Source organism: Rousettus aegyptiacus, unplaced genomic scaffold, assembly GCF_014176215.1.
Source record: "Rousettus aegyptiacus isolate mRouAeg1 unplaced genomic scaffold, mRouAeg1.p scaffold_m13_p_16, whole genome shotgun sequence".
Taxonomy (NCBI): Eukaryota; Metazoa; Chordata; class Mammalia; order Chiroptera; family Pteropodidae; genus Rousettus; species Rousettus aegyptiacus.
The window spans coordinates 40,292,732-40,307,657 of NW_023416291.1; the positions used below are offsets into that span (position 1 = coordinate 40,292,732).

General features: G+C 42.9%; 1 protein-coding gene across 1 annotated transcript; it reads left to right on the forward strand.

The window, feature by feature from the left end:
• The first annotated feature begins 6,983 nt into the window (after positions 1-6,983).
• Positions 6,984-7,813, forward strand: LOC107517203 (olfactory receptor 1361-like). Its single transcript, XM_016157663.2, is given in 2 exon segments — positions 6,984-7,107; positions 7,110-7,813. Coding segments are annotated over 2 exon segments (828 nt in total).
• The last annotated feature ends 7,113 nt before the right edge of the window (positions 7,814-14,926 follow it).

Consider the following 14,926-nt stretch of genomic DNA (forward strand, 5'->3'; position numbering starts at 1 on the left):
AAGCAAAGATAAAGAAAATGTTTGTGATGAGAAATAAACAAGCATTGTTCAATTTTCAAAAAGCCTGTTTGTTAAAAGTGTTTCCGTCCATGATCCTTTACCATAAACCTGCCCCCAGGGTACCTCGAAGTATTAGCTGCTGTTAGTGTCACTGTGAGGGTGGTTTAAAACACCCATGAGAGTATTTCAGCCTAATAGCAGCCCTTTTTAATTCTGATGTTGGAGACTTTTTGTAACTATTTTTCACACCATTACAACAGTGGTGCTATATTTAGTTTTCAAATAAGTATAGATGTAGCAGGGGTTTGTTGTCAAATATACTCTTGCATACCAGTAGATATGCAAGGTCAAAAATATTTGGAACATAAAAAGATGCTCAACATCACTAATCATCAGGGAAATGCAAATTCAAAACCAATGAGATAACACTTCACACCCATCAGGATGGTTACTGTGGGGAAAAAAGACAGAAGACAGCAAGTGTGGGTGAGAAAGTGGAGAAATTGGAACTCTTGTGTACTGTTAGTGGGAATGTAAGTTGATACAACCACTGCGGAAAATAGTATGGGGATTCCTTTTAAAATTAAAAATATAATGACCATATGACCCGGCAATTTCACTTCGGGGTAGATCCCCAAAAGAATTGAAAGGAGGCTCTTGAAGAGATATTTGTACACAGTGTTCAGAGCAGCATTATCTACCATAGCTAAAACACAGGAGCAACGCAAGTGTTTATGAGCAGATAAGCAAAATGTGGTATACGCACAATGGAATATTATTCAGCCTTAAAAAGGAAAGAAAATCTGACCCATGATACAACATGGATGAACCTTGAGGACATGATGCTAAAAGAAATAGCCAGTCACAAAAGGACAAATACTGTGTGATTCCACTCATACGAGGTACTTAGAGTAGTCAAACCATAGAGAGAAAAAGTAAAATGGAGGTTATCAGGGGCTGGACGAGTGAATGTTTAATTGGGATAGATTCCAGTTCTACAAGATCGAAAGTTATAGAGATGGATGGTGGTGATGGCTGCACAGCAATGTGAATGTGCTTAATAGCGTTGAACTGTACACTTAGAAATGATCGAGATTGTAAATGTTATGTTTTGTGCATTTTAACACAATTTTAAAATGTGGGGAAAAACCACAATGAGATATCAATTCAGACCATTAGGGTGGCTATAATAGAAAAAAGATAAACAATAACAAGTGTCGATGAGGATGTGTAGAAATTGAAACCCTTGTGCATTGCTGGTGGGAATGTAAATTTGTGCAGCCGCTGTGGGAAACAGTTTGGCAGTTGCTCAAAAAGATAAACGTAGGATTGCTACGTGACCCAGCAATTCCGTGCCTAGGGAAATACTACAAAGAACTGAAAAACAGACAGAAACGCATACATCAATGTTTATAGCAGCATTATCCATGATTGCCAAAAGGCGGGAAAAAAAAAAAGTCCATCATAGGGGGAGCGGAGAAACAAAATGTGCTCCATCCACACAGTGGAATTTTACTTAGCATGAAAAGGAATGAAGCACTGAAATACGCTGTGACGTGGATGAATCTTGAAAAACTGCACTGAGTGAAAGAAGCCACTCACAAAATTGATATGCAATGTCCAGAACAGGCATATCTATAGAAACGGAAAGCCGATTAGGGGTCACCAGGGGCTGTGGAAGGCGCAATGGGGCATGACTGCTCATGGGGATGGGGTCTCCTGTCGGGGTGATGGAAATGTTTTAGAATCAGAAGAGGTGATGGCCGTACAACATTGTGAATGTGCTAAATGCCACTGAAATGCCCACTTTAAAACAGTGAATCTATGTTGCTCGAATTTCATCTCAATTAAAAAATTAATGTTAGGAGATCATCACTCCAGCAGTGAAGAGCCACAGACATACGCCAGTGGTTGGCAGGTCCAGCAGAGTTGGGGATATTCCACTGGGCCTAGGCTCTGCAGGAGAGGTCCCCCAAAGAGGCCCAGAGCCCCTACCACCCTAGGCTCAGGAGTAGAGGGAAAAGCCTATAACAAGCTGCAGTCGCCTCTTCCCCAAAGACGTAGGCCCAGCAGGACGGGGTGTGGGGTAATTAACAGGTGCCCTAACAGGACACGAAGGACTGAGCCCGAGCTGCAAGCATGGAGGGTAAATTGGACTCTGCCAGGTTCTCGCACTCCCTCCTGTGGGCCCCAACACCTCCTCCAATTGTCCTTGGCCCAGGACACTGTCCCAGTCAGAGCTGGTTCACCTCCTGCCAGACATCTCCCACAGTTGGGTGGGGACAGAGGGAGTCAGGGAAAGAAATCAGCAAGCTGAGGGCTGTGAATTTGCCAGCCAAGCCTGTTGTGTGACCTCAGGGAAGTGACTTTGCCTCTCTGGGCCTCAGTTCATTTGTCTATAATGAAAACAAAATAAAACGGGAGGTGCCCTGAGTGTGGAAGCCCCGCTAACAGGTTCCAGCTTCTGGAACAAGGGAGACTATAGGATACCTGGTAATTGATTGTTCTCTCCAAGACTCTTCAGCCTATAAATAGAAGCAAGAGTGCCTGCCTTAAAGGATTAAATAATGAAGCAAGTAGAACTTCTTGTCATGATGATAGGTGTACAGGAAGCACAAAAGAAATATTTGCTATTAGTAGCGGGACGATAGGGAGCCAGTGCAGGATTTTCAGCAACCGAGATGCGGGTCATTTTACCTTGATGGTAGCCACTGTGGAGGCTGAAATAGAAGAGCAAGCTGGGGCCAAAGAGACCATAGAAAGGACAGGTTTAAAGTGTAAGAATGACAAGATGAAAATCTAGTGGGGTTATGAGAAGGAGAGGAGAGATCAGGAAGAAGATAGAGAGGCCGGATAAAACCATCAGTCAAGATTCAGTGAATGTGGCAAGAGACTTGGCTGCCTCCCACATCTCTGGCCCTGGTGGCTGGGCAGTCGGTGGGGCCAGGACTAAGCTTAGGTACACAGGAAGAACAGGATTGGGGTAGATGCTGAGCTGGGTTGACACAGGGTTTGTGGGGGTCTGGGCAACTTCAGCAAATGTGGGGCACCCAAGAGGATGTCTGGACTTTTAGGAGAGATCTCAAGGGACACAGTGACCTTAACCAGAGAATGTGGATGGAATCCATCATTTACTTGCCCACCCACCTGGTCCTCTCCTAGTGAGTTCTTTGAGGGCAGGCGGGTACCATGGTGTGTGTGTGTGTGTGTGTGTGTGTGTGTGTGTGTGTGTGTGTGTGTAATGTTTCAGGCACTCCAAAAGTATAGATCATAATCCATCCCTTGCCCCTTTCTCTTCTTTCCTCCTTTCTTCCCTCCCCGCCTCTCGCTCCCTCTATCTGAGATAATCAACATCTGACATGTTCACACTCTCATGCACGTTTTTCACCTTCCAACATGACATATGCCCATGAACAATATTTAGAATCATGTTGCGGGTTTTTAAACCTTACATAAGTGGCATTGTTCTGTGTGCCTCCTTCTGTGGTTGTTTCTCTCCTGCCCGGCATGATGGTTTTACGATTCATCCAGGTGGGTGTGAGTAGTTCTACCTTTCTCCCATTTCTATGGAGTGGGAGGATCATACTTGGTGGATGCACCCCTGCCATGGTGGACACTTCTCTTTCCAAACATCCTTGAACATGCCTCTTCAAAATTCCTCTCTGGTGGAACTGTAGGGTCAGGAGGGGGACCCTGTCTCTGTCAGCATGCCAGAATTCCTATACCCAGCCTGAGGAATGCCTCACTGAAGATGCTCAATGAGCGATCAACGAATCAACAAAGAACCAGGCACTGAAGAATAGAAATAGGGTAGCAGATGGAGGGACCCAGGGAGAAGGTTCCTCTCCAGGTCCAGAGAATGTAAGTCATAGGACAGAGGAGGATCCAGTGCCCACTATGGACTGGCTTATAGGAGAGGGAAAGATCTGAAGTGGATCTTGAAAGCTGGAGGGAAGTCCTGAGGAAGAGCATACAAAGTAGAGGAATTAGCAGGTGCAAAGGCCCAGAGGCAGAACCAACCTTAGACCAAGAGACCTGTACAGCTGGAGTACAGTGATGTGAGTGGAGATTGAGAAGATGAGCAGGGCCTAGACATTGCAAGATTTAGGGTTTTTTTTGTTGCTTGGTGGTTTTTGTTTTTGTTTTTGTTTTTGTTTTTACTATTTTTAGGATTCGACATATACATGATACTATACAGTATTTGTCTTTCCCTGTCTGACTTACCTCGCTTACCATAAGGCCCTCATGATCCATTCAGGTTGTCACAAATGGCAGGATTTCCTTCTTTTTTCATAGGTGAATAATATTCCAAATAATATTCCATTGTGTCTATATACCACATTTTCTTGACCCATTCACCTGCTGATGGACACCTAAGTTGTTTCCATGTCTCACCTGTTGTGAATAATGCTACAGTGAATATGGGTATAATGATATCTCTTCAATATCCTATTTATTGGACACATGGTGGCATATATAAAGTTTTGAGAAAAACGTTTAGAGTGTTTCATTAGAGTTACAACTTTTTTGAATCATCCAGAGATAACCTGACAAAGAGACTTGAGTGGTACCAACTTAAAACATCCAGCAAGTTTTTCAAACTTTGCCTGAAACTCCAGAATTACATTATATCTGTACAATATCCAAGAAAGTCTTCATATAAATATTTTTTATTGAAACGACATTTCTAACCCACTACCAGAACATTACAAACTTCATCTGACCATGTTTTAGATTCAACAAATTTAATTTAATTTTTTTTACTTTGTTCAGATAGTCTAAAGTAAATCACAGCCTCATATAATTAACAATAAACTGCCTTAAAAGTTTTGAATTGCACTTTCTGAATAAATTACGGGAACAATTTTAGCAACACCGTTGAAGTTTCATTGACCATGGTTGAAATTATAATGACTTATGTAGTCTTCCACTCTGTTGTCTCCTGAGTAAATAGGTTTTACCACAAGCAGATCTCTGTGTCTGAAGGGCATCATCAGTCGCATATTGATAATAAGTCTTTTAAAGTTCTATTGATTATTTCATACCTGAAAAGTCTCAATCACTTTTAACTGTACATTAGTGTTTCAAAAGTCATATATTACTTTCAAAATACTTTCCATCTGTTTTCCCAACATTCTTTGATATAAAACGAATTTTTTGAAACTTTTTATTATTCAAATGATTTTGTAACGTGACACTGAATTCCTCGTGGACTCTTACAAATTTTATTTGAGCCAAAATGAACACAAAATGATTGCCATTCAGATGAAATATTTACGTATCAACATTTCCAACTTCAATGGACAGTTTTGAACAGCGTTTGCATCCAGTATTTATATCCCCTGTTAACCAGAAACTACCCACATTTTTATTGTTTAAAAATTTTTTAGACCAAAAGTATAAATTAATTGTTATATTTAACAGAGAGGCTTACACAGTAGCGAAATTGTTCCAGGTTGCTCTGTCTTCTGCAAGTACTGGATGTTCCAGAGATGCAAATTACTGGAAATATTACTTCTCTGCGCTCCTGCAAATTCAGCAGAATGTCGTTCATGATATTTAACAGGAACGTAAAAAGCTTATCCAAATTTTGTTGCTTTTTTCATTCTGAATGCTTTCCTCTAATTTTTTGTTACACACTTTTGATTTTATAATTATTAAAACGTTGCACACTTGCAATTTATGAGAAAATCACAATGCACAAACAATAAAAACCAAAGTCAATCTTAACTATTTAAAACTAGAACCAACCTTAAAATTTGAGGATGATGATAAATGGGTACCTCTCCTATAGACCAGAGCATTTCGTACACACACACAACCATACCGCTCACAGTGACAATAGCCAAATTAGCAACAACAACAACAAAAAAGTTTCACAAATGTTTCTCAGATGTCACCAGTGCAACAATGTTTATCACAACATTCAACAACAATTAAGTGGAAATATTGAGTTTACATTACAATTCACATTGTTCACTGATTTTACTATTCCTTGGAAGGACTATGAGAATATTTTCTAGCCTGTGCCAAATATTTTCAGATTTTAGCAATGAGATCATTGTGTTGGTGCACACTGTCTGTATACTAGCCTTGGATTAACAATAGGAGGTCATAGTTGTTCTTGAGAGGCAAAAACAGCAATGTTTTGAAGAGTGTTGGGGTCCGATGGAGCAGAGTAAGGGGGCACTAGCTGGAGGGGTATTTGGGATGAAGAAGATATTATTTCACAGATAGAAATTTTGGAATTCTTGGGTCTTACTTAGTTTGCATTCTCAGCAAGGCAGGTTCTGAGTCAAGCACTTGAATCCAAAAAGCTTACTTAGGAGATAATCCCAGGAGACCTAATGAAAGTTTGGGGTAGAAAGATGTGGATAAGCAGGTTTCCGCTCTGGGCAACTGAGGGTCATCCTTTTAGGGATCTCCGACAGATTGTAGGACACACCCAGAACTGCCTCATTCAAGAGTGATGAAGCCAGGAGATTCACCCAATCAGACCTGTTCTTTTCTGTCCAAAGGTCACTCCTGGGGATGTCAACTCTCAGCACTTCCTTGTTACCCCATGTGTGGGTTTAGCCTGCTCTTGTGGCCAGATAAAGCCCAGAGGCATAGAGATACAGGTGGTGAAGGTGAGAAATGGTCAGTATGTCTGGGAGCTGTGCACCAAACCACAGGTGACATCATGCAGGTGGGCTGTGGGCAATGAGTGGTGTGTTCACTGGTGGAAATGATGCAAAACATGGGTAGGAGAATCTCGTTGCAGGAGAGAGTGGGCAGGATTGATGAATGTCTGAACTATTGAGAGGGGATGAGATCCAAGGGCAACGGAAGGGCTAGCCTTAGCCAGGACCACGGACAGCTCCTCTATTGCTTCTCTGGTTAATTCGGACAGGGCAAACTTCACCTGGGTTGTTGATTTCTTTCTCCTGGGCCTCTCAGGAGACCCCAAACAATAGCAGCTACTGTTAATACTGTTCCTGAACATGTACCTGGACACGGGGCTGGGGAATCTGCTCATCCTCCTGGCCATCGCCACCGACGTACGGCTCCACACTCCCAAGTACTTCTTCCTGGCCAACCTGGCACTTGTAGATATTTGTTTAACCTCCACACCATTCCTAAGATACTGGCCAACCATGTATCAGGACACAAAGGGCTCCCTTACTCTGGCTGCCTGACCCGAATGTTCTTCTTCATCTGGCTGGCTGGCATTGATAGCTTTCTGCTGACTGCCAAGGCCTACGGTCGCTATGCGGCCATCTGTCACCCTCTGCACTATGCCAGGTCTGTAACTTCACAGCTCTGTGGCCTCCTGGTGGCAGCATCCTTTGGGAATACCCAGGCCCACTCGGTATTACTGACCCGCCTCTCATTCTGCTCCCACAACCGGATCCCCCACTTTTTCTGTGACCTCAGCCCTCTGCTGAAGCTGGCCTGCTCTGACATGTTTCTCAACAATACTCTGGTATACACCGTGGGCACCCTGCACATCATCACGCCCTTCGTGGACATCTTGATCTCCTCCACATGTATCTTCACTGCTGTGCTCAGGATCCCGTCCACGAGGGGCAAGCAGAAGGCTTTCTCCACCTGTGGCTCTCATCTCTCTGTGGTGTCATTGTTCTATGGGACACTTATTAGGGTTTATTTCAGCTCTATGTCCTCCCACGCGGCTCAGAAGGACACGGCTTCTGCAGTGATGTACACAGCAGTCACTCCAATGCTGAACCCCTTCATCTACAGCTTATGCAACAGCAACACAAAGGGCGCCTTAGGGGCCCTTGTCGGCAGGAAACCAGTTTTTATTTGGTGACCACAGCATTGGGACGTCTGAGTGTCCACACAGAGTGCCCATCTGTTCTGAATTTCCCTGCAAAATTTCAATCTTAGATATTTCCTTCATATTGCTCTTGGCTTGTTTGCTTATTACTTCATCCTTCCAACAGCTAATTATTGAGCATCTATCATATTTTAGACACTCTCTTTAGGGCTGGAAACAAACAAAATCCCTGACTTTGTGGTGCTCGCACTGCACCTGAAGGACGCATCGTGGTTAGAAGGAAGCGCTGTAGAAACCAGTGACACCAGGATTCAAGCCCCACTTTGGGTTAAGGTTCAGATTAAGCTCCTATACGAAAGACTCAAAATGCAAAGGCTTAAAAGTCATAGGATTGTGCAGACTGAACTCATTATTTCTTTAACGACATAGTTCCTTTGAAAAGCTTAGTAGTCATCTGGTCTAGGTGCTTCTGGTTAATTCCACTGCTAGGAACCTCATCCAATATTCTTTTCTAGCCGGAGTTCTTGTGTCTATTTAATTTGCATCATTTGCTTCCTCCAACTACTTACATCTATGTCACTCCTAGCTGATGGGCATCTGAAACAATAGCCTTGGGTGAGAGGCAAAATCTCTGTTTATACTGTTTTTAGGAACAGGAAGCTCTTGGCTCTTCCAATCTTGTGATGTTTCTGACTCTGAAAAGTGGCCAATTCTTGTTCAAGATCATCTCGTTCTTACACTTCCTTGCTACAAGTAACAGGAAGTAGCTAACTCACAGTGACAGTCTAGCTCTTTCCAATCACTTCTAGAAACATAGGCTTCTTAGACATAGGATGTTCCTCTCAAGTTATCACAGGTAATGATATTACTAAACATTGTTCTTTGGCATAACAAGTGCGACCAGCTTTCCAACCTGCAACGTATGCGTCCATGCCACCAGACCACTAAGCAAATGCAACTAATTTTTCATTTTTGTGATGGCTACCCCCACTTCTGGTTCCAATTGCTGTGCTAGAATAAATAGCTTACTTGCTCAGTAGTTTCCTAGGGCTTCTGTAACAAACTACTACAAAGTAGGTGGCTTAAATAACATAAATTTATTCTCTCACAGTTCTGGAGACCGGAAGTTTGAAACCAAGGTGTTGGAAGGTTGTTCCCTTCTGAGGCCGTGAGGAAGAATCTGCTCCAGGCCCCTCCCTTAGCTCCTGGTGGTTGCTAGTCACCTTTGGTGTCCGTTGACATGTAGATATCTGCTGTCATCTTCACAAAGCATCCTTCCTCTATGTAAGGCTGTCTCCAAATGTCCCCTTTTTATAAGGACACAAGTTATCTTGAAATTGAAGCCCACTTTACTCTAACATGACCACATTTTAACTGTTATATCTGCAAAAAGGGTCACATCCTGAAATACTAGGAGTTAGGACTTTGATATATGAATTTGGAAAGGGAACATAATTCAACCTATTGGCTAAAAAAGAAAGGAAAAAAGAGAGAGAAAGAAAGAAAGAAAGAAAGAAAGAAAGAAAGAAAGAAAGAAAGAAAGAAAGAAAGGAAGGAAGGAAGGAAGGGAAGGGAAGGAAGGAAGGAAGGAAGGAAGGAAAGGGAGAGAGACTCTAAAGGAATAGGACGCAAGCGAGGCAAAAGTTTATTTCTCTCTCATGTAGCAGTCCGAGTTCTAGGTCAGTGGATGATCCTGATCTTTTAAGTCATTTAGAGACCCAGGTTCCCTATGTCTTATTTCTTATCCTTCTCCCAAGAGAGTAGTCTTGTCTATAAGATTTAATCTGTGAACTCTACATTACAAAAAAAAAAATGTCACCAGAGCACCTAGGGAAAGCAAGACTGTGGTTGTGAAGTGCCTTGTACTTCTCACTTTCCGCGCTGGGTTACACCTAGCTGCAAGAGAGGCCAGGAAAGGTGGCGTAGGTGGGAAGCTGTGTTCTAGAGCGATTCTATTCTTACAGAAGGAGGAGAGAGTAGACTTTTACGGAGAGCTAGCAGTCCATGTCAAATAGAGTCATACCTCATTTTAATGCATTTTGCAGATATCGCGTTTTTTACAAATTGAAGACTTGTGATAACCCTGTGTCGAGCGAGTCTCTTGGCACCATTTTCCCCAAAACATTTGCTCACTTTGTGTCTCTGTGTCACATTTTGGTAATTCTTGCAATATTTCAAATGTTCATTATTATTATATTTATTTTGGTGATCTGTGATCAGTGATCTTTGAGAAATCATTCATGAAAGGAAGAGTCAATCCATGTGGCAGACTTCATTGTCTTATTTTAGAAAACTGCTACAGCCACCCCAGCCTCCAGCAACCACCACCCTGATCCGTCAGCAGCCATCAACATCAAGGCACGATCCTCCACCAGCAAAAAGAATATTACTCACTGAAGTCTCAGATGATGGTTAGCATTTTTTCATCAATATTTTTTAATTAAGATATGTACATTGAGTTTTTTAGCAGTACAGTGTAACAACTTTGATGTGCACTGGGAAACCAAAAACATACATGTGATTCGGTTTACTGCAATATTCATTTTATTGTGGGTGTCTGCAACCAAACCAGCAATATCTCTGAAGTCTGCCCGTATATGAAAGATGCTTCTTGCCACCGATAGAACCCACTTATATCCACCCTGAAAAAGACAATGTGAAGCCCCATCCAGCTGATGCATTCAGCTCAGAGTCATCAGGGTAGAAGGTTTCTCCCATCATCCAATAATTTATAAATGAAAGGTCCATTTGTCTCACTCAATGCACAATATGAGACCAGTTGCTGGTTCTTAATAAAAATTAAGTCTCATGAGGCAGGATGTATTTAAGAATTCCCTGCTTTGAAGTGGAATCAATTCTCTGGCTCTCCAGAGGAGAGTCCATTGTCCATTGTTCACTGTGATCTCTGGTTTTGCCCCCTGAGATAATCTTTCTCGTTATTACCTTTTGTGGCCACATTTGAAGTGAATATGAAAGTTGAGTCCCATCTTGGGGACTCTGCAGTCCTCATAGACTAATTCCTCCAAGCAAATTAGAGATGTGAATAATGTTTTGAGGCTCAAACAGGCACAGACTGGGCTCATGGTTCCAAATAATTCTCTGCAACTCTTAGTAGGTTGTTTCCATTCAATAACCACACCCAAAGTTCTTTCACTCCTTGAATGCTTTTACGTTCCTTGAATTACCCCGGTCTTTCTATCAGTTAGTAATGGTTGCCTGAGGTCATTCTAAACAAAGATCTTAGGTGGGAAGGTGTGTCTTCACAGCCAATCCATAGTGATGCTATCAGTTAGAAATGCCTCATCCGGGCACAGACTACTTGAGGCAGCCCCCACAGACTTTTCCTCCACCCGAGCCTATGCTATGGCTGGACCTGTCCTTATTTCTTGTTATTAATTGCAAGACACACCTCAGCAGCAATCATCATGGAACTTTGGAGAAACAAGATTTATTACTCACAGGTCCTGGAGGATATACAGCAAGGTTGGGGGAGAGGAGGGGAGAGAGACAGGGGGAGAGAGGGAGAGAGAGAAAGAGAGAGAGAGAGAGAGAGAGCGCGCATGAGCGAGCGCCTGGGACTCTGCCTTTATTGAAGTCCAAGGGCGGCATGTCTAAGGTTTTGTGGGTTTACTTTTTATTGGCTAATTTAAAGCATAAGAGTAGGAATTCAAGTGTGGGAAGGGAAAAGCAGGGTCACTCAAGCGGTCAGTTATCTAGGTCACCCAGGGCTTTCTGAAAGAGAGACCTTCGTGGGTGGGGGTGGCCTAATTCTTTATCTGGTTGTTCTGCTAGTAGCTGTGTCATACAGCTGGCAATATGTTTATTCGAGATGGATGAATCATTACTCAGCCATAAAAAAGTAAGAAATCCTGCCATTTTCAACTAATGTAGGGAGGAATAAATGTTAAGTCAAGCTATATACAGAGACTGCAATATGCTGATCAGCCCTGCAGCCAGATCACAAGGAAACTTGCAGAACAATGTAAGATTTCTGCTGGGATTGTTAACAACCCATTTCTCAACAACAAGAAGGGAAAACAGAATCTTTAAGTTACACAAAATAACATTAGTCAGTCATTCCCTATGCTAAAACCATGGGGAACCTGTGGATATCTATGGATCAAAGCCTGGGAACTGCCAGGCCTTTCACGCTACATATTCTTACCTTTTCACACTGCATACTCTTCTCCTTCCTCACTGTATGTCCCTACCATCAAAGGAAAATGGGTAAACACAGTTTTCAAACTCTAATTCACAGAAACTAAAGAATGATATGATATATAAACCAGATTCCTCAAACACTCAGGGGTCCCGCTCAGTGTCTTTACTCTCTCTCTCACCGTCAATGTCTCAGTCTCTCTTTATTGTCTCTCTCCCTCTGAGTCTCTCTCACTCTCCTCCTCAAGAAGAGACCACACTTTGTGTGTGGAGCATTACCCCTTCTCTAATAAACGTTCCTGTTTGGCTGTACCTCTGGTGGACATTTTAATTCTTTCTTATGCTCGAAGAACCCTCTCTCTTGGTGCAAGCCCACCGCGGGGAAATTTGCCCCGTCCTGCGTCACAACAACACAAATGAGCCTTGAAGGCCTTATGCTAAGTGAAATAAGTCAGACAGAAAAAGACAAACACTGTTTGATCTTTGTTATATACTTATATGTGGAACTTTTAAAAACACAAACTCAGATACAGAGAACATATTGGTGGTTGCCAGAGGCAGGGGATGAATGTCAGGAAGAATGAGTGAAGGTTGTCAAAAGGTACAAACTTCCAGTTATAAAGTAAGTAAGTCATGGAGATGAAATGCACAGCATGGTGACTTTAGTTAAAAATACTCTATTGTATCCTGGAAAGTTGCTAAGAGAGATCTTAAAAGATTTCCTCGCAAGAAAAAAAAATTGTAGCTATGTGGGTGAGGAATGTGAACTAGAGTTATTGTAGTGATCAATTGGCAATAGATGCAAATATCAAATCACTATGTTGTATATCTGAAACTAAAAAAACAAAAAGCAAAAACAAAACAATCTGAGCTGTTATTTAGGACAGGAGTCAGCAAAATACAACCTTTGGGCCATATCTAACACATCATCTGTTTTGTAAATAAAGTTTTATTGGAATACAGCAACCAAAAAATTAATTTAATTTAATTTGGGAATATAGAGGGATTTCTCAGAAAAACAGACTCTCTAAGCCAAAGAAGGCAGCTTTGCTAGATGCCCAAGATGTTGGTCTATCCAGAAAGGAGTGGTTCCCAATAAAGAGAGTGACTTAGTTTGTCTGCCCCCAGGGGACATTTGTCAACTTACGGAAACATTTTTGGTTGTCATAACTGGGTCCGGGGTGCTAACGGCATCTAGTGGGGAGAGGCCAGGGATGATCCTCAACTTCCTACACTGCACTGGACAGCCTGGTACTATAAAGAATGATCTGGCCTCAAATGCCAAGACTGCCAAGGATGAGAAAGCAGGCTGAAAGGCTGGGGTGCTTTAACTCTTCGCCACCCCAGTGTGCACCAGGCCAGAAAAGCCGCAGCTGAGGTGGGATCTAAACAAGCTGAATCCAAGATCCCAGGGGAGACACCTTGGTGACAGGTAGTGCCACAGAGAGAGCAAATAGATACCAAAAACTATTAAGGGTCTGGGAGTTTCCGACTTTCAAACTGATCATTTAACTTGCTATCATTTCACCGATGCTGGCAGAAGATATAAGACTCCAGGGTCAGAGACAAAGTACTTAATTACTCACAGCATGGCAGGCAGCACGAACTTTGTGTTTGCCAGATCCTCCCAAGTCTCTCAGGGAGGATGCAAGTGAACCCAGACTGGCACTGGACGGACATCAGTTTTGCATCACAGCTGAGGAACTCTGAGCTTAGAAACCCCCGTCTTTTCAAGTGGACTGCAAACTCTCCCTTTTTTTCAGAGGAGACATTAATCTTTATTTTATGGACAGCAAACGAACCTACCCTCTGCTCCACAGGAAGAAACTCTTTTTACCTTTCAAGGATGTTTGTTATACAAACATCCTTGAAAAGGTAGCTGGAACAAAAGCTATCCATGTCTCTGCTTGTGAGTGATAAGAAAATATCAGAAACCAAGGGAGAACCGTCTCCCAATAGTGGTAGCTCTGACACCCAGGGGGCCATGACTGTCATCTGTGCGAAAAATTTGGGCTGAAAGTCACAAATATGAGGCTGTTCAGGGTATAGTGTAGTGATTCAATGTGTAGCCTGTGAAGTCAGATAGACTGGGTTCAAGTACCGATTCTGCCACTTTTTAACTGTGTGACCTTCAGCAAGTTACTTGACCTCTCTGTGCTCCAGTTTCTCCTGCTGTAAAATGAGAATAACGATAGCCCCTATTTCATAAGATTATTGTGAAAATTAACATATGAGTTTATATATATACAAGGCACTTAGAACAGCATGGGCAGATCGAGGGCCATGTCAGTGTTAACTATAATTATTATTAATTATCATGACGATGCCACAAAGCTTGTAGTCATGCCTGTTTTTCTGCATTTGTGCACAAGCCGTGTAACCCACACAGTTCCCTTGGAGTCTGCCTCAGAGAAATCCGGGAGGACACCAGGGCCCTTTGCTCTGTCTTCCCAACACCGACTTAATAAAGGGGCTGCAGGGCTAGAGCAGTGGTGGTTTCAGGGCCCAAGGAATCAAAGGGACTCGGGTTCAAATTCTGCCTTTGCCACGTGCCAGCTGTGTGACCTAGGCGAGCAACTTCCCGGCTACAGGCCTCCAAGAACTTACCGCACAAGGTTCTGGGTGAAGGGAGAGTGAATCCCCCATCCCCCATGTCCACACGTGACCTGCTCAGCCCACAGTCTGGTCATCCTTAGCCAGTACCATTTTGATCATCATCGCCATATTATCATTCGGTGAGCAAGACTCCATAGGGTGCAAACTGAGAACATTCTTACTCTTTTTCTCCAGTACTCTGTAAATTCACTCTGGCTCCACCATCCCTCTGCATGTCTCAAATTCCAGGAGAAATGTTGCAGGGTGGGGGTGGCAGAGGAGCGGGGGCACCTCCATATTCTCGCTGTTGCGTGGCCTCACCTAAGGCGCACTCATCTGTCCCACCTGTGGTCTTTGCGTATGTAACACCCACCTCCACCACCCCCTTCACAC